Source organism: Lycorma delicatula, chromosome 4 (assembly GCF_047948215.1).
Source record: "Lycorma delicatula isolate Av1 chromosome 4, ASM4794821v1, whole genome shotgun sequence".
Classification (NCBI taxonomy): domain Eukaryota; kingdom Metazoa; phylum Arthropoda; class Insecta; order Hemiptera; family Fulgoridae; genus Lycorma; species Lycorma delicatula.
Genome location: NC_134458.1, coordinates 8,177,362 through 8,198,750, shown reverse-complemented (window position 1 = coordinate 8,198,750; position 21,389 = coordinate 8,177,362). Strand labels below are relative to the sequence as shown.

The 21,389-nt window shown below is 31.8% G+C and overlaps 1 protein-coding gene across 4 annotated transcripts in view; it reads left to right on the top strand.

The window, feature by feature from the left end:
* Window positions 1–21,389, top strand: part of RhoGAPp190 (Rho GTPase-activating protein 190) — a 307,804-nt gene that overhangs the window by 137,435 nt on the left and 148,980 nt on the right. For all 4 annotated transcript variants that reach the window (XM_075362254.1, XM_075362256.1, XM_075362255.1 and 1 more), the window contains exons 9-10: window positions 13,637–13,823; window positions 20,244–20,359. In XM_075362254.1, the coding sequence (XP_075218369.1) occupies window positions 13,637–13,823; window positions 20,244–20,359 (303 nt within the window). The remainder of the gene's footprint in view (window positions 1–13,636; window positions 13,824–20,243; window positions 20,360–21,389) is intronic.

The following is a 21,389-nucleotide window of genomic DNA, read 5'->3' as shown; positions in this document are numbered from 1 at the left end:
ATTATTAAATTTTTTGTTCATCAGAATAATATGGATGTTACATTTGCCTTTGCTTTTAGAACTAATTTGAGACACATTTATTATGTTTCTTAACAGTTTATTTATACAGTTTTTATCTGTTGTTTGCGTTTTTTATATTTACATTTTATTTATTGTTAATGTTGTTGCAATATTTTGTTATGCGGCAGGCTTCCGTTAAGGTATGTAAAAGTGTGCTGCTTTTATCGGTGTTCTGTACTTTTATCTTAATAAAACCCAGTTTTTTTAAAAAAAAGTTCTAACGTGGTGTTTTATTTAAATTATAGTGTTAACTGTTAATAAATTCTATTGTGTTTTTAATCAAACCATGCTACTTAGGTGTTTTAACTGCTGATAAAATTACACAATTTTATTGAGTATGATTTATTGATGATTATTTAGTGACTATGTGTAATAAGGAACTAAGAATTTTTAGTTGTTTTATTTCCATTATTTTTCTAAGGTTTTCTGTGATGTGTAAAATTTTATTATTAATATTCTTGATTTATTTGTGTTTTTTTTTTTAAAGATATATTTATTTTTATAAATTTTCAGAGAAGTCCCTTATTAGATTAATCATAATCATCTTTACTTCATAAAAAATCAGACAGTTTTAAAAAGACCAAAAAATTACATAATAATTAATTAAAATTACAATTACAATTAATTAAAAAAATAAATACAATTTTCATTCTGTACATTATTTTGATACATTTCATATTTTGATACTCACAACTTGGCATTTCATTTTGTTATAGAAGATTTAATTCTTGCAATAAAATGAATGTACAAGTTAGAATTATTAAAAATAGTGATTTATTATGAGTGATTAAAAAAAAATGTGGTATTTAAATTAGTTATTCACTTGTATTTAATTATAACACTGATAAAGGAAGGAGATAAAGTTACATAATTTATAAAAGAAAAAAAAAGATGTACTTTAACTGTCTTGTTCATTAGAAAATATATTGAAAGTGTGTTACAATAAAAATGAAGTATGTCTTGCAAGAGTTGTTTCAAGATTTTTATGCTTAGTCAGTTTGACACATTAATGTATTCAATATTCAGGAGCTTAATTTTTAACCTTTCCTATGTGTGTCCTGCTACTATAATTTGGCTTCTAATATAAAAATAAACATAATCATTTAAATGTAAATGTAATAGCAACTGTGTACAAATATATTTTTATCTTGTTCCACAAGGTCTGGGCCTCTCCATCTTCTATCCTCCCATCATTTCCAGAGCTCCACCAATTGCTGGATATGTCCTCTTCTCTCAGTGATTTCCTTAACCCTTCCACCTTGCCCTTAGATGACTTTTGGGCCTTTCACCATCTCTACTTCATTTTTAATTGTCTGTAACCTTTCCCTACCAATTTTAACTTGTTCATACCATTGTGATCTCATTTCCTCAGCTTTCTCCTTTAGTCTTGGGATAAAGATCATCTCATTTGTGATTTATATATGTATTTTCAGTTTTAATGGTCTGTACTTTATCTAAAATTCAAGTGGCTTAGTCATATCAGTGTTATATTTTAATACAATTTCAGTTAAAAGCTAAATGAATTTGTTTCTGACATTATCCAATTCATGTTAACATTGTAATCACTTTCATATTTAGTACTGTTCAAAAGTTATCAATCTTCAACATACTTCATATGATGTATTGTATGGACCAAACCACTCGATTTAGATTTTACATAATGCTATTAGGTTTAACATTACTTACATGTAATGCTAATTTTTGCTGTTTTTTTTCCACAATAAGTGATTTACTAGCATTATGAAACAATTACTGATAAAGTGTGTGCAGTTTGTGGATAAATTTGCCCCTCAAGAGTTTTGACAAGACTGTTGACTATCCTGACTACCAGCCCTTTTTGTTTTCCTTGATCGCTTCATCATTACACCATTTTTTTTTGGTTCTGTGGGTGAAGAACTGATCCTGCTAGATCCTCCATACTGAGGACTTCAATATCTATGGTGGTAGTGTCTTTGCATCTTTGGTGTTGCCTGATCAAAGGGGCTGTGTATGGAGTAAACATTTTTGTATGTTTTCTTTGCAGTGGTTACACAATAAAAGCAAGTTATTGAAGTTCCTATTTGGTAAAACCTAACCTCCTAATTACCTTAAAAAAAAAGAAAAGCTTATTGGATTTTTATTAAGTGGACTTGAAAATTTAGCTTGTTTGGTTTTACAATTAATAATTGACTCTAAACAGTTTTTTAGATTTTATGTAAATTAAAAAAAAAAAAAAAAAATTATTGAAAATTATTTATCCTACCGTCAGTTCAGTATTTCATTATAAGAGTTGTACTTGTCTCTTATGCATAAAGAGGTATCATGTCTTTATACATAAAATAAACTGGAAAAGTATAACTTAATTATTTGAGATTTGGTAGATCCATTAAAAACTGTGATAAATAATGTTTAAAAAATTTAGATCTAGTTATGAAAATTAGGCCTTCAGAATTAGAACTCTAAAAAAGGATTTAAAAAAAAAATAACCTAAAAAAAGCTCTCGCACAGTACTAAGTCTGCAAGGAAACGTAAAACTGAGTGAACTTAAATCTTTTTGTGTTTTTTATGAAAATTTGACAAGTCCATTTCTGAGATACTTATCTTCAAACTTGATTGCTGATTAATCAGATAGTGAATCTCTAATTTGTTAGAAGTAATTGAAAGAAGCTTATTTTTAATTTTACTTTATCCATGAAAGATTATATTATGTGTTCTATAATTATTTTATGGTAATTGTAACTGGCTTGATCCATTTTAATCATAGGAGGAGTTGCTGGCAATTATTAAGATGTGGGAGATGTTAGAGATGTTAAATATTAAAAGATGGGAGGAGAATAATTTACAGTGATTATACATTATTTGTAATTGTTGCGTACAAAACTACAGTGGTCGGTATGTAGGTTGGCAGTTATTAGAACAATAAGAGGGTGGGTCAGACAATACCATTCTAATATCAAAGACTAATTCAAAATGCACTTTAAATAAGTTAACTAAGGCAGATTATAGAGTATAAATAAAATAAAGTGAGTTGTATTTTGTGTAACTAGTGTCAGGCTTGGATGATTTTGACCAATATGTCATAACACCATTGCTGTACAATTTTTATTTAACATGTTTGCTGTGTTCTTGTCATCATTTGCGTAATTCCAGTACAGTGCTGTATGGTGAGTTACTTAACTCTTGTGCTATACGGGCCTCATTGTTGTCATATTATGCTTGACGGCTGTGCATTACAGCACATAATGTGTCGTATGTATTGAATATTTTATTTCTCTTTATAACTAAAAATATTTTTTAGAATGATTTTATAATCTACAGTATCTCAGAAAGCATGTGAAATAACTAGTTGAAACAGTTCTGTTATACATATTCTTATTTAGCGTCTATTCGTAATAATTATTAGGGTTAATTTTGCTGGATTGTTCCATGCCAACATCATTTCTTTTATTAAAATATGACAAATTTTCTATAAAAAAAATTTTAATTTTAATTTATAATGGTATCTAATTAATTAATTTATATTATTGATTAAATAAAGATGAAAAATAAAATTAAAAATTTCAGACTATATAAATAATAAAATAACATTTGATGGTTATGAATTTAAAAAAAAAATTTTTCACAGTGACATCACGAAATAATATTATGTTGAAAAAGTAATTGATCAAGTCAAAAATAAATCAATTTATTCATTATTTTATAATTTGAATGATGATTATAAGCAAGCGTATAAACATTTTATTTGAAGCAATTCAGACACAGTTATCTGGAAATTAATTTTATGTTTTGTCCAGTGTTTATATTATTAAAATATACATTTGAATGGATGTTTTTTTTTTTTAAATATTTTAACATGTATTTCATTTAGAAATAATAAGATGACAAATCAAAACAGTGAGTTATGGATTTGGTGATGCAAATAATTAATCTAATTTATAAATAAAAACCAGCATTTATTAGATTAAGTAATATTATGAATATTTTATTAAATAATTTATTGAACAACTTGTGATTAAAGTATATGAAAAAGAAATAAAATTCTCAGAAAGAGATTAAAATACAGTGTGATATGCAATACGGCACAAATGTATACCGAATGAAAAATCCAAGGTCAAACAGTTCAGCATATAGAGACTACACACACAGTACAGAACCTCAGGACGGGCCAATATGCGTTGTAATGCATAGTAGGCAATTACTATACATCATAGTTGCCTGTACAGCAAGATGGTTAAGTTCCCTATTTTATCCATTGCAGCAAAGTTGTTAAAAGAAAAATATATTCCTACAGCAAGACTACTGTGTTCTGCTCTCCAGGAGAGTATTGGATTTTAGAGAAGTAGAAGATGTAAAAATGATTTTTAAAGAACTACAGTCAGGCAGAAAAAAAATTGATTTGTTTTGGTGGTGGAAGGTGAGATGTACGAGACAAAAGGATTATATTTCTAGAAATATTAAAAAATGTAAAGATGCAAATCACTTATGTTATTTACAGACAAATTGTGTGTGCGGTTGTCGCATTGCTTGGAGAATAATCAGTCAGCTTCTTAAAAAGAAGGTTAAGAATAGACATTAAAAGAAGAACACCTTGAACATCTTATAATTCCTGTTGGCAGAGAGAATGGATTCTCTCCTAATATGTAAGGCCAGCCAAAGTATAGGAGATGCAAAATAGCAGTTGTGAAGTGGATAAACAAAAATCTTACTTTCCAACCTTGAGCTCAATTCTATAATTATTGCTGATAACAGATTACCTCGTCTAAAAATATTCAAACAGCATGCAGATATAAATGTTATGTTGATTATGTAAAAACTAAATTAAGGTTGGTTAAAAATTGCTGAAGCTTCGCTGGTTTTTTTTTTTTTTTTTAAATAAAAGCTAATAAACTAAAATCTGCATTTAATGAATGATGTTAGAAAAGGAGGGTTATGATGTGTTATATGGCTACCACTGTGCCACCCCAATTTAACTCATTAACTGCTGGACATAAACATACTCAATATTTTTCTAAATAATCCCTTTATTTTATCTATTATTAAGTATATAAAGCTAGAAATATTTTCATATCAACAAAAATATCAGTTATCGCTCAGGAATAAAATAATTGTTCGTTTACGCACCTTTGGGAAAAAGCATGCAAAAAATGTAATTTTCTGAAGAATATTATTAGAGAACATATGAAAAATTCACATTACATATTAAACCTAAAGTACTACAGTTGTGAATAAACAATTTTAATTTGTTTTTTTTTTTTTTTACAGAAAATTATTTATTTTCTTTGAGAATGAAATTCTTGAAGACAGTTGGAATGTAGCAACTGCACTTTACATTTTATACACACAAATTGTATGGTTTTTGCACACCTTTGTCTAGCTTTTTTCACATGCTCTGAAATAACGTGCTGCCCTATTTAATCATAACAAACATCTTCTGACAAATGTTGTTTTTGACAGATGACTGTTTGTTGTCATTGGTGGTGAAGGAAAATTATTCACTTTTTTCTTCATTCTCGGTAATGCTTCCTGGTATTTTTATTTTTTGACTTTTGTCAATAGTAATACAAAACAAGCCTAAAATCAATTTGATTTTACTGTTATATGCAAGTCTGTATATTTTCCATGAATTTACTATAATAGAAATAACAACATTTGTAAATAACGACCACCATCATCTTTTCCACTCATTCAAATTTTGTAATTTCCAATACTGTTGTCATGGGAATCAATGCCACCCAAACTTTTAGTATATTCTGCTATCATTAATAGCTGGACAATAATGATGTCTTTTCTTTTCTGCTGTATCTTTTCATATTTTTAACAATGGATATATGCCATTGTGGTTACTGGCAACTGCCACCACTGCATCATTCCATCTAGGAACTGTGAAATTTGTTTTTTGTCAAATGTAAAATCAAATGTACCTCTATTCATTTTCTGCAGTTCTTTAGAACTGTTTAATGGGAAATTAGGAAGCCTATTTTCTCTGACAGTGTCAGTCACAAGCCAGTTTCTTTTAGGTTTACAGTTTTTTGGTTTCTCCCTATAACTGGATTTTTGAAGGCAATGACTTTCTCATTATGAAAATAAATCTCAAACGTACCTGCTAAAGTTGTCAAACGTACCTGCTAGTTGTACCTGTCAAAGGGATTATTTTTGTCAATATAAAGGATTATTTTTGTCAATATAATCTTTGTTAGTAAGTTCATCAACTCTAGGTGGAATATAAGTTGCATCAATGGCAGTCGCTTGTGAAATATTTTCTTCATCGTCTAAAATACAATGCAGTTCTTTAAGTGTTAATAATTTTTCAAAATTTCACATTTTAACAAATTCTTACGCTTCAGTAAAATAGAATAAATACTTTTAAATATATTGCACAGGTATCACAAAATAAGTAAACACTACTTCACTTACATATGAAATTGACTGTGCACATAGTTATAGAAACTGAATATTTTACAAAGTTACAATTTTTATAAAAATAGTGAAATCAAAACAAAACGTATTGATTAAAGAAAACGCTGTATCTATGCGATAAAATGGTAAACAAATAAAAATTTTACGATTTAAAAATGTAATAGTTTATAAATTCAGGATTGTGAAGTTATTGTTTGTAATGTAAGAATAAGATGTTGCACGCCTAGCATGTGATTCATCGCTCCATAAGCCAAAGGTGCCTCATCGCACTATTATTTTTAACAACCAGTATTCATTATCAGTTTCAAAATAAATAATTTTGATGAATAAAAGCAACCCTTAAATAAGCAAATAAAATAGAAATATTATTTTTAACCAGCACATCGTGATTTTTATATACCTTATACAAAAGGGGTTACACGATCTCATGAAATTCAGTAAGCTGATATCCAAATAAACTCGCTAATCAAAAACCTGTTACCACATAATTTTTTTTTGTGTGATTACCTAAAAAAATAAAGGCAAATTGCACAAAGTGCGAAAAATCTTGTAGAAATTAAACAGAAAAAAACAGTTATGAAATGGTACGTTTACGCACCATTGGCTGTTAATCAGTTAATAGTGATTGAACAAATCTGAGCTGATGTTAAAAAACTACATAACAAAACAAAGTGTGTCCATCAATGTTTCATAAGTGCAAGAAATTTGGTTGGAAAGTTTGGTGGGTCTAGAACATTGGATTTCTAAGGAAGAAACCTGAATGGTATTATGCGAGTCAGGAACCAATGTTAAGTGATTACTTTGATTCTATGTTATTAATCTAAATGAAGCAAGTAGTTCATCAGACCTTAAGAACTATTTTTCTTGTAAGAGTTATTGCTGAAAACAATATATTTCTAAAGATATTGTAGTTGTAGGTCAAAATAAGTTACCCCACATTAGTCATTTACACTATATTGTTTCAGTAAATGTTTAACCAAAATCATGGTGTGTAATAATTTAATGGAATTTATAACTAAATATGATAAAAAATAAATTATATGAACTATAATTGTTAATATACAAAATTAAAAATATCACTTATAGCAACAAGCAACATAAATTTATGTCATAATTAAAATAACATTCAGCTGAAATAAAATAAGTAGAATTTATATATAATTTAAATTAAAACAACAAATAAGCAATAAATGATTTTGTAATTGCTTATTAGACAAATAAAAATATTTTTGACATAAATTGGAGATTGAGTACCTTCTTAGCTGCCGGCCACTTTACAGTACTGTGCAGCTGTTATAGTTGAAAATTAACATTTCTGTATTCAGATTGTTTACAAGGAAAAAATGATTAAGCATGTTCAGCATAGCTCGTAGGTTTTTATGGCGATACAATTCATAAATGTTATCGTATCCTACTGCAGGTTCTGCAGAATGTAAGGTAATTTTTCTGTGTTATTACTTGACAGGAACGATCTCCTTCACTCTGTGTTGTTTCACATCAGTATTTTGAAGTAGATATGTTAAATTTTGTACATTTTATGTTACTGATACATTTATTCAAGAATTTGTAGGCATTAGAATTAATTTATAGGAACAAGAATTTATGGGTTAGAGTAGCAAAAGTTATCCTTCAATATTTAGTATTTAAATATAAGGATTAATGACTGTATTTGATCTTTATTCGCATTGCAAAACATAAAGGAGATTTTATGATTTTAATTTACAGATTAAAAGTTTCTGTAGTACACTGATATGTAGAAATCTTTCATTAGTCCTAGCTTGATATGGAGAGAGGGTAAACATTTTTTTTGGTTCAACTAAGGGCTCATGAATAATATTTTTCCCATTTGGGGTTAAGTTTTCTCGTTTCTTCCACTCTTTGGTAACATAATGTTTATCCCTAGCTTGGCTGTCCCATTCGCAAAGAAAACACATATACTTAGTATAGCCTAACTGCATGCCTAACAAAATAACTATAACTTTCAAATCACCACCTATGTTTTTTATAATTTATTTTTTCAAGAACATCTTTCATCACGATCATTTGTCTTTCAGATTAATATCATAAGTGATTGGTATCGAAGGATATTTGTTACAGTTCTGTATTAGAACTACTTTTAAACTATACTTGGATGAATCTATGAAAAGGCACCAGTCCTCAGGTTTATGAACTTGTCCTAAGTGCAATATATGCTCATCAGTATTTGTGCAATAAACCAAATTATTTTCATCAATAAAGTACTGAGAAAGTTCTTTTTGTCAGCTTTGAAAGCCCAAAATGTTTGTATTTTTTTGAACTAAATTCCAACCTTGCAGTCTTGTCCTAACAGCTCAGCTTGATTTTTTGATAAATTTAGATCCCTAACCAAGTCATTTAATTCACCTTGTGATATAAGATGTGGTTTATTGGAATATAATTCAAAATCATTGATATCTTCTACAATACTGCCTGATTCTTGATCGCTGTTTTCGAAACATACATTTACAGGTGTCTCAGGAACTGAAATAATTTCACTGTGAAGTACAGGCCTGATTGCAGATTGCAGTGAAGGATATTTTACAGTATGTTTAGATTTTTTAGAAATTCCAGATACACTTGTTAAACATAAGTAACAGTCGGTTACGTGATTCTTTGGTTCACACCAAACCTTAGGTACACCAAATGGCAAAGCCTTCCATGTACTTATCAGCCATCCTGTTAAATATACAGAACAATTAGTACATAGCCTATCCTGATCACCAATTTTACCCTAAAAGTACAAATGATATGCTTTTTTAATTAAAGGTGTAATGTTTTTACTATTCGATTTTTCGTAAACTCGCCACATACATAACAAAAGGCATCCACATCATTTACACAATTTCGAAGCATTATGACACTGCACTGTTAACAAACTTAAGACAGCAATAAGACTGAACAAAATTAATGCGTTCCTAAATCCAGTGCTTAATACAGACAACACAGCTCTATTTTCAGCTACTTGTTTTGACTTGCATAGACATGATTAATCTTGTCCATGAAGGCTCAATCTTCAGTATTAGATATGATGTCATAAGATGTGACTATGGTATTATCTAATTCATTGTCTAGTATTGTTTATTTATAGCTTACAAATTATGTTAACAAAGTTAAACAATAAAAAAAGGTAACAAAATACAATATACGAGCTTAAAATGCTAACTATACATTAAAAAATGAAATCCTTTAATTAAAATTTAAATATTTCAAAAATGGTGGCTGATAGAAAGATTCTGACTTCATATTCGTTTTCAGCATCAAAACATTAAAATCCTGGTATCACATGTTAGGAAACAAAAATTATGTTTTAAAAGTGTTATTCGCGCACGGTTTACTACAGTACATTGGTATACTACACAAAAAATATTTAACTAACTACAATATATTTCCTAATTTATTCATAAGCACTTTTTTTTTTACTGAACTGTTTGATTTAAAAACTCACTACAGTGTGTACTGTATTAGAAAATGGTATTAGATGTTCAGATCGTACTCCGTAATCATCTTAAAAAGTCAAGAAAACAGCACTACAGTACTATGTATACTAAAACTAAAATTTCTGTATAGGAAATTTATTTCTTCTATTCAAAGATTGATCAGCATCTATAAAAAAACTGAATAAGATCACGTGGTAGTTTAATGCCTTCACCAAGCGTTTGGCAATTTACTGTTTTCCAGGAGATCCAGAAGATTGTATCTTCTACCTCTTCATGTTCATAGTCTACTTGCATTATTAAGTCCTTTAATATTTTTATTTTTTATGTTACTTCATAATGTAATGTACGTGAATACAAAAAATGTTAGCCATGAATATAGACATCACAAAATATTGCACCGCGAATAAGGAGATTTCACTGTATTTACATAAATGTTTATAAATAGTTCTGTAAAAAATTAATTTTTAAAAAAGTAAGTGATTTTTTTCTTGTTTTACATGACCATATTTTTTTTGTAAAAGCATAGTTTTTATCAATGCCAACTGTAGAAGTCTTATGTGCTGAACATCGTCTTGTCCTTCCAAAAAAGCCATTACAGTCTCTAAACTGCTTATTGTTTCCTGTGGTGTCAGCTGTTCATCTTCTTTGTTGATGTCATCAGTTAAATCAGGATCATCTTTTCTAATGACAGTCTGAATAATTCTTTGTCAGTCATTTCATGATGTACAGGTTCTCCTTTGTCGATCTCTACATACTGATCCAATTGTTCACTGGTGAGATCAGGCTCATTGAGAATCTTTTTAACCTCCATCAAATCACAAGATTATAAAAAAGCGGCTTGTCCAACAATTTTTGATTTTTTTTGTTAAAATTGTCAACTGCATCCAAATATAAACTGCAGTTCTAATATTTCTATATTGAAATTTTTGTTACAGAATTCCAAGCTAATCCAATATTATAAGCTACCTCTTTCAAAGTAATTTTTTTTTTTTTAATTTTGTATGTCATTATTGGAAGAAAGTAAATTTAAAATTAACTCACGTCCATAATTCACTTTGAAAGCTCAAATTATCCCTTGATCAAGTGGCTGGATCACTGCCCTAGTATTTTTAGGTAAATAAAGAACCTTAATTTTTCCATCTTTTGATGTTAGGCATTCAGCAGGAGGGTGAACAGAGCAGTTTTCTGAAAATAACAATGCTTTATTGCCCCCAATATTGCTAGAACAAAGGACTCATAGAACCATTTTGTAATCAAACTACCTGTTATCCACTTATTGCAACTACGTGTGTATTCAGTCAGTAATTGCTTAAGGTTAACATGTTTAAAAAATCGAGGATTTTTACTTTTCCTGATGCAGAGAGGAGCTAGTTTATGAATGTCTGTTTTATTTACACAAACAAATGAGTGACAGTTTTTTTTACTTAGTTTTAGTCCTGCTTTATTTGAAGCTGATGTTAAGTTGAGAGTTACTCAAGAGCATTCTATAATATAACGCAGTTTCATCGCAATTATATAATTGTTTGTCAGTATAACTGTCTTCAATTAGCGATTTTAATTGCAACAGAAATGTTTTTGTACTTTTGGAATCAGCAGACTTAGACTCCCTGCTTATTGTAATCTCCTTGAGCCCATGCCATTTTTGCTAGCGCCACAACCAACTGTCCGCAGCTTGAAACTCACCCTCAAATTTTAAGTCTACAAAAAACTTAATTGTCTGAATTTTCAGAATTGAACCAGAAACTAGACCTCCTTCACTCCTTTTTTAGACAAACCATGTGTAAAGGCATCGATCATCAGTAACATCAGTTTTTGAAAGTCCAGTTTTCCTTCAAGACTGGCTGTTTCTTCTACTTTGTCTAGAAAGGAACATAATCTAGTTTTTCCGTCATCCACCCCCCCCCACCACACTATTATGCCTTCTGGGATTCCGAGTTTTTCTTTAACTGTGCTTTTGAAACCTCGCATTTTACTTTATCGATTACTTCTAATTTCTCCCTTAAGAATATGACTTACGTTCAGTAGTTGCCATTCTCACAAAAACGTTTCCTTTTACACACAACTTCCACACTGATCTAATATACGAGGTGCCACCTAAAATTTGGGGGAATTTTACCATAAATGGCCGTGAACTTGGCGACTTCCACCGCGACGACTGCTGCTTAGTTTTAGGGTCATATCCATCACCCATGTCTCACCACTAGTTATGATGTTGGAGATGAAGTTAGGGTCATCTCTTGCTGAATTTTTCAATTCACTACAGACAGCTACATGATTTTGTTTCTGGTTGCTGTTCAACAGTCTCGGTACAAATTTTGCAGCAATGTGTCTCGTGTTCAAATTGTCCGACAAGATGCGTTGCACGGACCCATATGACATTTGTACGATTGCACAAACATCATGGATTGTTTGATACGATCGGCAACAATAGCCTCTTGCATTTTCGCGATGTTTTCCGGTGTTACGCTTGTTGATGGTCTTCCTGAACGCTCATCGACATAGACTGTCGTTCGTCCATCTTTGAATCGTTTGTACCACAAAAAAGTTTTACTTTTACTCGTAGCATTGTCAGCAAATGCTTCCACAAGCATGCGATGGGTTTCTGCACCAGTTTTTTAAGCATGAAGCAAAATTTGATGCAGGTTTTTTGCTCTTTAAAATCTGCCATTTAGAACTTCGCTGAAGCAGTAAAACACAACGTTACACAACCACATGAAAGTCAACAATGCAGCCTCTCACCGTCACAGCTGTTTGAACACTGATTCACAAAGAGTACTGTTAGCCACATTTAGCGGCATCAGGTCGTACCAGCAATGGTTCGCACGTGAAATTCAAATTCCCTGAACTTTTGGGTAGCACCTTGTACACCGTACGCTGTACTTTATTATATACTACTGTAGTTACTTTACTACAGTAGTGTATAATATGTAAACAGTAATGAAAAATTATTATGACATTGCGTACTGTACTGTACTTCTCATGTAAATCATAAGCCGTACAGGAAATGCTGCAATTACGATAAGAATAACAAAATTCCAATAAACAACTTCCAAGAATAACTCGAAAATATACAGCTGCATAGTTAATTTATAAACAGAGATAAAATTAAACAATAAGGTCAAGATTTATTGCAGAATGTTATAATAAAGTATTTATTGATAAAAGTTAGTTCTGTATTACAGTAGCTAAAACTACATATTGTAAACAAATTTCATCTCAGAAATATATGGTTTTAAAAACAAATAAAAAACCATTTATAATTCTGTATGTATAATTCTACGCGGGACATACTTCACCCTGCGTTATATCCAAAAGCGCGGTATATCTGACAGCGTTATAATCGGGGACCACTGTATTTCATTATTTTTTACCAGTGAGTATAGGCACATTATATGTTTATTGCTTTTATGTATTATTTTTGTTAGTATGTTTTTCATTATTATATATATGTGTTTATTTATTATTGTTGAATATGAAGGTTACTTTCTGATGAGATTCCTGTTAATGAAATCTTATTTGTGTTTTTGTATGTCAATAAATCTTGAGTCTTGTTTTAGTTACTATTTGTATAATAACTAAAAGACATATAGTTTAACATCTTTGTTACAGACATTGTACTCGAAATGAAAACCAGATTTGTTTACCGATAAATATTTTTGTTGTTATTTAGCTAATAAAGAGACATTTTATGTATTATGTATAATAATTTTGTATATGTGTTTCAGATATAAAAAACAATTTAAACAATTATTAGAAGATACAGGTTATGTTACTCCTGGTAAACTTTTATCTGAAGTAAGAGTGTTGTTTATGGGACGTGAATGCTTTGAGGCGTTAACTGAAGAAGATTGTCAACAAATATATGATCGTCATCAAAAAGATATAGTTGAAAAAGCAAAGCATAGTTTTCAAGTTTGTATATTTTTTTCATTTTTAATAATTATATGTATACATTTTAAACTGTTGGTTACTAAATAAAGGATGAATCATTAATATAATAATTTTGTTGTAAATTGTGTGAGAATCCTGAAATTGACCCTCTTAACAAATTATGAGCCATAGATAGCATTCTATTTACGGCCCTGTATCAGTACCATCATGAGTTTATATATATGCCAATTTTAAACTGGACATTGCTTGTCTGCGCTAATAAATAAGTGGGACTGTATTTTAAATGTAAAAGTTCCATTACTGAGTATACAATTTAAAGATTAAAAGTTCTACAGAGAGTTTGCAATTTAGATAAAAGTATTGGGTATTTTATTTATTTTAATAATAAATGAGCTTTGTTTTTTTTCTTAAAAACTAATTTTGTGTTATTATAACATAATATTCATACAATTATGCCAATATGGGCATTTCCAGTCTTGACATTTCCCATTATAATAAAAACCATGTTTATGATAATATATATAGTTATAATATACTATAATATGAGGATGAATCAGATATAATCAATAATTTTTTTTAAATAAATTTATTGATTAATAATTTACATAATTCATACCTTCATCATTTCTCTATAGTCTCCTGCATGATCTACACACTTTTGCCTACAATTTGGAATTTTGAATATTCTTTGTTCATAACAAGTTTGAGGATGAGTCTTCAACCAATTGCACACATGTTCCTTGACATCTTCATTGTTTTTGAATCATTCTCCTCTAAGTGATTCTTTCAAGGGTGCAAAAAAAAATAATAGTCACAGGGGGACAAATCTGGACTGTAGGGAGGGTGGTCAAAGGTTTCCCAGTGCATTTTTCCCTTGTGAAATTCGCAGTGTGCGGCCTGGCGTTATCATGGAGAAGGATGACATTTCTGATGGACATACCCTGTCTTTTGTTTCGATTGGCGGCTTTTGTTGATTGTAGCAGCTGGCAATAGTAAGCTTCATTCATCAATCGTTGATGAATGAGAAAATCAATGGGTAAATCTCCCCTTGAGTTAAAAAAAAAAATCATTGCAAGATCTTTTCCAGTTGACAGGCAAGTTTTGGCCTTCACTGGGCAGCCCTCATCCTTCTTTCGCTACTCCTTTCTCTCCATTTTTGACTGGAGTGTAATGGTAGGCTCATGTCTCATTACATGTGATGATGCGCCTAAAAAAAAGTTGTCCCCTTTTTGCCAAAATTGATTCAGACATTTCTCACAGATCTCCAATCTGACGTATTTATGATTTTCAGTCAACAACCTCAGAACCCACGATCATCTTCGTTAAGCTCTCGAACAGCACAGATGTTGTCAGCTGTGAGACTTGACCTTGGGCATCAATCGTGACTTTTGTCATGAACCAGACTGTACCTTTAAATGAGTTAAGATTTCTGTGGGTTTAACACCTTCATTGGTTAAAAACTTTATGATTATACTTTGTGCAACAGATGACAGAACCTCTTGTTCACATATGGCTGTACTGACAACAGAACAGAGCAGAGGAATTAACCAAGCTGCCCCCCCTCTCTAACATACAGAACACTAACCTCTCACTCGACCATCCAGCTTGGAACTGTTTGCTGTGTAGAATAGCAAAATTACCATTTAAATTTGATTCACTCTTTTAATAGATTTACCACAAATTCAACCATTTTTGTTTTTCAATAAAAATTATCAAATACTTTAAATTCTGCTCTTTTATACTGATTCTAATAAAAAAAAAGTCAATGAAATACTTGATTGCAATAGATAGTTTTTTTTTTTTTTGGTTTTGGATTGTAACTATTTATTATGACATTTTTTATAACTTAAAAAATCTTTAAGCAATTTATGAAATTTCCTCTAACTTATTCAGTTAAATGCCCATGTTTAAAACTGTACCGATATTACTTAAGATGTTATTTATTTGTTTGTTTGTGTTGTGTTTATAACACCAAGGAAGTTGAACAGATGTCTGTATCAAGATATGCCTGAAACTTGTAATTCTTAAAATTGTATCTAGTGTTTGAGAAACCTTTCAAGCATAAGGTCTTTTGGCAGTATATACAAGGTGCGACAATAAAGTAATGAGACTGATGTGAAAAAAAAAAGTTGCTTACCATTTTAGTCATGTTTAGTGTTGTCTCCTTCAAAGTAGTTCCCTTATGATTGCACACACTTATTCCAGCGCTTCTGCCATTGATGGTAACATTTCTGGAACTCATCTTCTGTAATATCCTCCAAGACCCTCGTCACAGCTTTTTGGACATCTTGTGTTGTTTGAAAATGGTGTCCCTTGACCGCCATTTTGACTCTTGGAAATAAAAAAAAGTCGCACGGAGCGATATCTGGTGAATAAGGTGGCTGTGGAAGTACTTAAATTTGTTTTGAGGTTAAAAATTGCTGTACTGACAGAGCAGTATGGGATGGCACATTATCGTGATGCAGAATCCAATTATCAGCAATGTTGGCATGGACACGAAGAACTCGTTTACGAAGTCTTTCTAAAATTTCTTTGTAGAAATATTGGTTAACTGTTTGTCCAGGAGTCACCCACTCTTTATGAACAATTCCCTTGGAATCGAAGAAGCACACAAGCATGTATTTTACTTTTGACTTTGACATGCGAGCATTTTTTGGTCTGGGTGATCCCTTTGAGCACCATTGCAAACTTTGGCGTTTTGTCTCTGGATCGTATTGAAAAAACCAACCTTCATCACCAGTGATAACACGGCTCAACAAATCTGGATTGATTTCTGTTTGCTCTAACAGATCGGCTGCCACATTTTTTCGTGTTTCTCGCTGTTGTTGTGTGAGATTTTGGGGGGCCATTTTTGCACAAATCTTTCTCATACCAAGATCTTCAGTTAATATTAGACGAACCCTTTCTCGATTGATGTTGAATTCTTCTGCGATCATTTTCACGGATAATCTTCGATCAGATTGTACGATTTCACGCACCCTGGTCAAGTTGACATCTGTCCTTGAGGTTGATGGTCATCCACTGCGGTCTTCATTTTCAACTTTCGTTCTGCCTTCTCTAAAAGTTTTATGCCACAAAAAAACTTGGGCTCTTGACATAACCTCCTCTCCAAAGGCCTTCTGAAGCTTACCATAAGTTGTCGTCGCGTTTTCACCCAATTTAACGCAAAAAGAAATGGCATACCGTTGCGCAATATTTTGCGGTTTCATTTCTGTGATGAGAGACACAAACACGTGTTCACTTAATACAGCACAACTCATGACTGAGCAGTTGCATCAATGTGCCGCTTGGACTAGAAGTAGCTTATAGACCAAGGTCAAAGATGGTGTGCATACGCAAGCTGCAGGGTTGCCACATCTTGCAAAGAAAAATCAGTCTCATTACTTTATTGTCGCACCTCATATAGTAAAACTTTCAAAAGCAGAAACTATTGGTACATCAAGAAAATTTTCACTTAATATGGGAAACTCTTTTATGTTGATGGATTGTAGAATAGTAAATATACAGTTTTTCTATCACAAATAGCTTAATTAAATTATTCAGAAAATGGTAATGATCTTAAAAATCCAGATAAATTAAAAAATTTCAGTACGTATTTCACTTAAATTAACTGAAATAATTATTACCATATTTATTTAATATTTTTTAATAACAGTAATTAAGAAAAAACTTAGTTTCATTCCCATTAGATATATGTTCTTTGGATCATATCTCATCAGTGCAAAGAGAAATTTAGTATTACTTCAAACTGCTTTCTTTCTGCCCTCATCACAAACTTGATTCTGTTTAGTGTTGTTTTTTGAAGCATTTCTCCTTCAATTCCATTCTTTGAATTTATTCCCCCCCACATTATCACTGCTTGCAAAGTTTAAACTTGTATAAATAGTCCTCTTCAAATAGGCATCCCTTTTGTTGACACCAAAAGAAAACAATCGGCCAATCCTAAATAAATAACTTGGTTAATTTCAACATTATCAGATATTGTTCTTTTGTTTTGTCCTGTTCTTTGGTTCAAACATTCAGATGATTATTATTATTACATCTTTATTTTTTATTACGCTGTGTTTATTTCTTTATTGTTTATTCTTTTTGTTTTTATTATTGTACTGCAGTAATTTTAAAACTAACTGAATGAGAATTTTGTATTTTTTATACTTTAATATTACTCTTTTACTTAAAGTTAGTGTTTTATTTTTATTTCCAGAAAAACTAACATTATATTTATTTACTCATGATTGCGGTTACAGGCTAACCTCCACTTATAACTGCATGACTGGAATATCAACCCACATCCTTCTAAATGAAAGGCAGAAATGCTGTCACTTTGCTTCAGAGTAGAGCTTCTCTGTTGTAATAAAAAAAAGAAATACCATTGAGTTAGTATTTAAAAACTATTAAAACACTTTAAACCCTCACATTTTCTGCATCACAAAATAGTTCATTACTTAGAAGTATTATGAGCGATATAATATTTAAATTAGTGATATTTACATAAGATAAAAATATTTATAATAGTTGTGTTACTTACAATATTAATTCTAATGATGTTAATTAATTTAAAAACAGGAGAACACATTAACACAAAACTATGTATGAATCACACTAACAGGGGGCTGTAATATTAACATTATTAACAACTATCAAGTGTAATATAGTTTATTACCAAAGAACTCGCTTACAATATTTCCTTTAAGGCAGTTTCCCAGTAACGGATTAAAAGCCTGTTATAAAAGAGTTGTTTTATTAGGATTCTGTACTCCTAGAGCAAAATGTAGTGTACTCAAATTGTGTCCAGCAAGGTTGATAAAGAATTAGCTCCCATTGAGATAACTTGCAATTTTTTTTTTGAAACTACTGTAATGAAAAATTTTTACTTTATAAAGTGGCACATTGTGAAATAATTGTGATATTGAAAAGTTTTTGCTGTGTAAAGGTTTTTATGGTTTAAAGAGGTTGGACAATTTATTCACAGTGTTGTCTTGAAAACAAATGATTTTGCTCAAACAGATTGCAATGAGAAACATACTTTATGATCGCTAGTGATCCTTAGATCCTCATCTGTAATGAACTGATGTAGGACACTACTTTTTGAAAAACCAGTGAGTTAAAGGAATTGTCATCTTAATTGCTGATCGACTGTCAGAACAGTTGTTAAACAATGCTATAATATTTGGTTTTAAATTCATTTTAATGTTTAGTTAGTTTAAATTTGTTTTTAATGTCTGTTACCGTTTTTTTTGTTGTTAGGATTCACAATTAATGGTGTCATCTTAGTAATATTCAGCCTGAGATCAGATAGTAAGACCAGCCTTTTAGAACTGTAACTGGATTTACTTTTGGAGTCTTTTGTGAAGCTGTATAATCTTAACAAAAATAATTTTAGATAAAATTAAAATTATATTTTATTTATAAAAATAAAAAAAATGTGTGTTTACTTAACTACCATGGGTGGACAATAGGTGAGTGTCTTGGAAACAAAGATCCCCAAAAGTAAATAAAAAATACAAAGTGTCGCCGAATGGCTTTGACGGCATGTAATTCATAACTTTGTGATGGCCCTGAAAAGGGCCGTTTTTTTGTGTTAGCTCTGAGAAGAGCTGTTGGGTCCAGAAGCTGGTCTCCGGTGAAGTTAGGGAGTTGCGGCTTGTTCATTGAAGTCCAACCGGGCTTTTCCTCAGCAGCAGTTGGGTCCCCACTACAGCATAGCAGTGGTGGCCCCCAGAGCTCTGCAGTGTTGGTCATCCTTTGCCAGCGCAGCTGAGGCAGTTCTCCCTGAGTAATCCATGCTGGGCCAGCTCCTGCTGCCGAGTTTGCTGTCCAGAGCGAGCTGGAGCTGGAGCGAGAAGGTAGCGTCTGCATCCAGCAGCTCCCTCGGCAGGCCGGCCAGGCCTGCTGCTCCAGCAGAGATGTTGGCATCCACCGGGAGGTCCCACATTGAGCCGGCCAGGGAACTTCTTCTGTCTTCTTCTTCTTCTTCTTGCTCTTCTCCAGTTGGTTGTCGATGATGAATTGAAAATCCACTCTGGTGCACATTCTTTTATTGGAACCTGAGAATGGTGGGGCTGCAGCACCGCTATGGTGGGAGAACTGCACGGCAGTAGTGATGCTTGTATCAGCGTGTCCTATACTGTGTGTCAGCTCACATTGAGTTGCTACAGTTTGTCCGCCAATATAAATTAGGCATATATGTGGTAACAAAAGGTAATGATTAAAGAAATGAAGAAATGAAACTTATAAAGTTTAATTAGTAAGGTTACATTAAGTGAGCTCTGGAAACATAAGTCTGCTTAGATAAGTGTGTATTATCTAAAAAGTAAATTTATTATGTAATAAACATTGTCATATTTTGTGTTTGAACTCTGAGATAATTAATTAAATTTTACAACCATTTAATAATTTTGCAAGTTATTTTTAACTTATAATATTTTTCCCTTGTTATAGGAGTTGCTGTTGGAGCATGCTGATCTCTTTTATCATTTTAAAAGCATTGCACCGACTGGAACAATTACTCAGGATGATATTAAAGAAATTACAGATTCATTGAAAGAAGACTCAAGGTGAATATGTTGTTTTATTTAATAAATTACGAGGTTAAGTCAATTATTATCCGCAATTTAATTATATTTTTGTTTATGTTGGTAGTACTGTCGTGTTGTGTAGATGACGTATGCGTGGTTTAATTATTGTTATGTCTGTGCAGATTTGATGCTGCTAGGTTAGTTCCATTATTGCTGCACTGCTGTTAACCAATGACTGCTCTGCTTTCTGTTTGCACCAAAGAAGAGCAACATTCAGCGATCCGTTTTTTGTGGTCGGAAAGTGTATCAGGGGCTGAAATTCATCAAAGACTTTCAGTACAGTACAGGAACAGTGTGTTGCTGCAACGGAGTGTCCACAAATGGATTGAAAAATTAAAAAATGGTCGCACAAGTTTTACACATGATGAAGGAGCTGGACGACCGTTTGCCGCCACAAATGAGGAAAACATTGAGCGTGCCCGTGACATGGTTTTCTTAGACAGATGAGTAACTATCGATGAAATGGCACATCGTCTTCAAATTAGTCACAGTTCTGCCTACGAAATCATCCATAACAGACTTGGGTTTCATAAAGTCTGTGCAAGATGGGTCCCAAAACAACTCACACAGTCACATAAACAAACGCGCTTGGACATCTACCAGACAGAATCATCACTGGTGACGAAACATGGATCTATTATTATGAGCCGGAGAGTAAATGGCAGAGTATGCAATGGAAACATCCAAATTTGCTCCGCAAAAAAAAACGTTCAAGACCCAACCATCTGCAGAATGCTTACGGTTTTTTGGGACTCACAAGCCCCAGTACTGGAACATTATGAGGAAAGGGGCACAACAATAAACAGTGCGCGTTACAGTGAGGTGCTTACTGTCAAGTTGAAGGCTGCAATTTGAAGCAAACTCTGAGGACTGCTGTTGAAAGGTGTTGTAACAATACCTGTCCACATACTGCTGCCCACACTGCTGAAACGCTCCAGAAACTCGAGCTCTCCTTCATATAGTCCTGATCTTGCCCCTTCTGACTACCACTTGTTTGGTCCACTCAGAG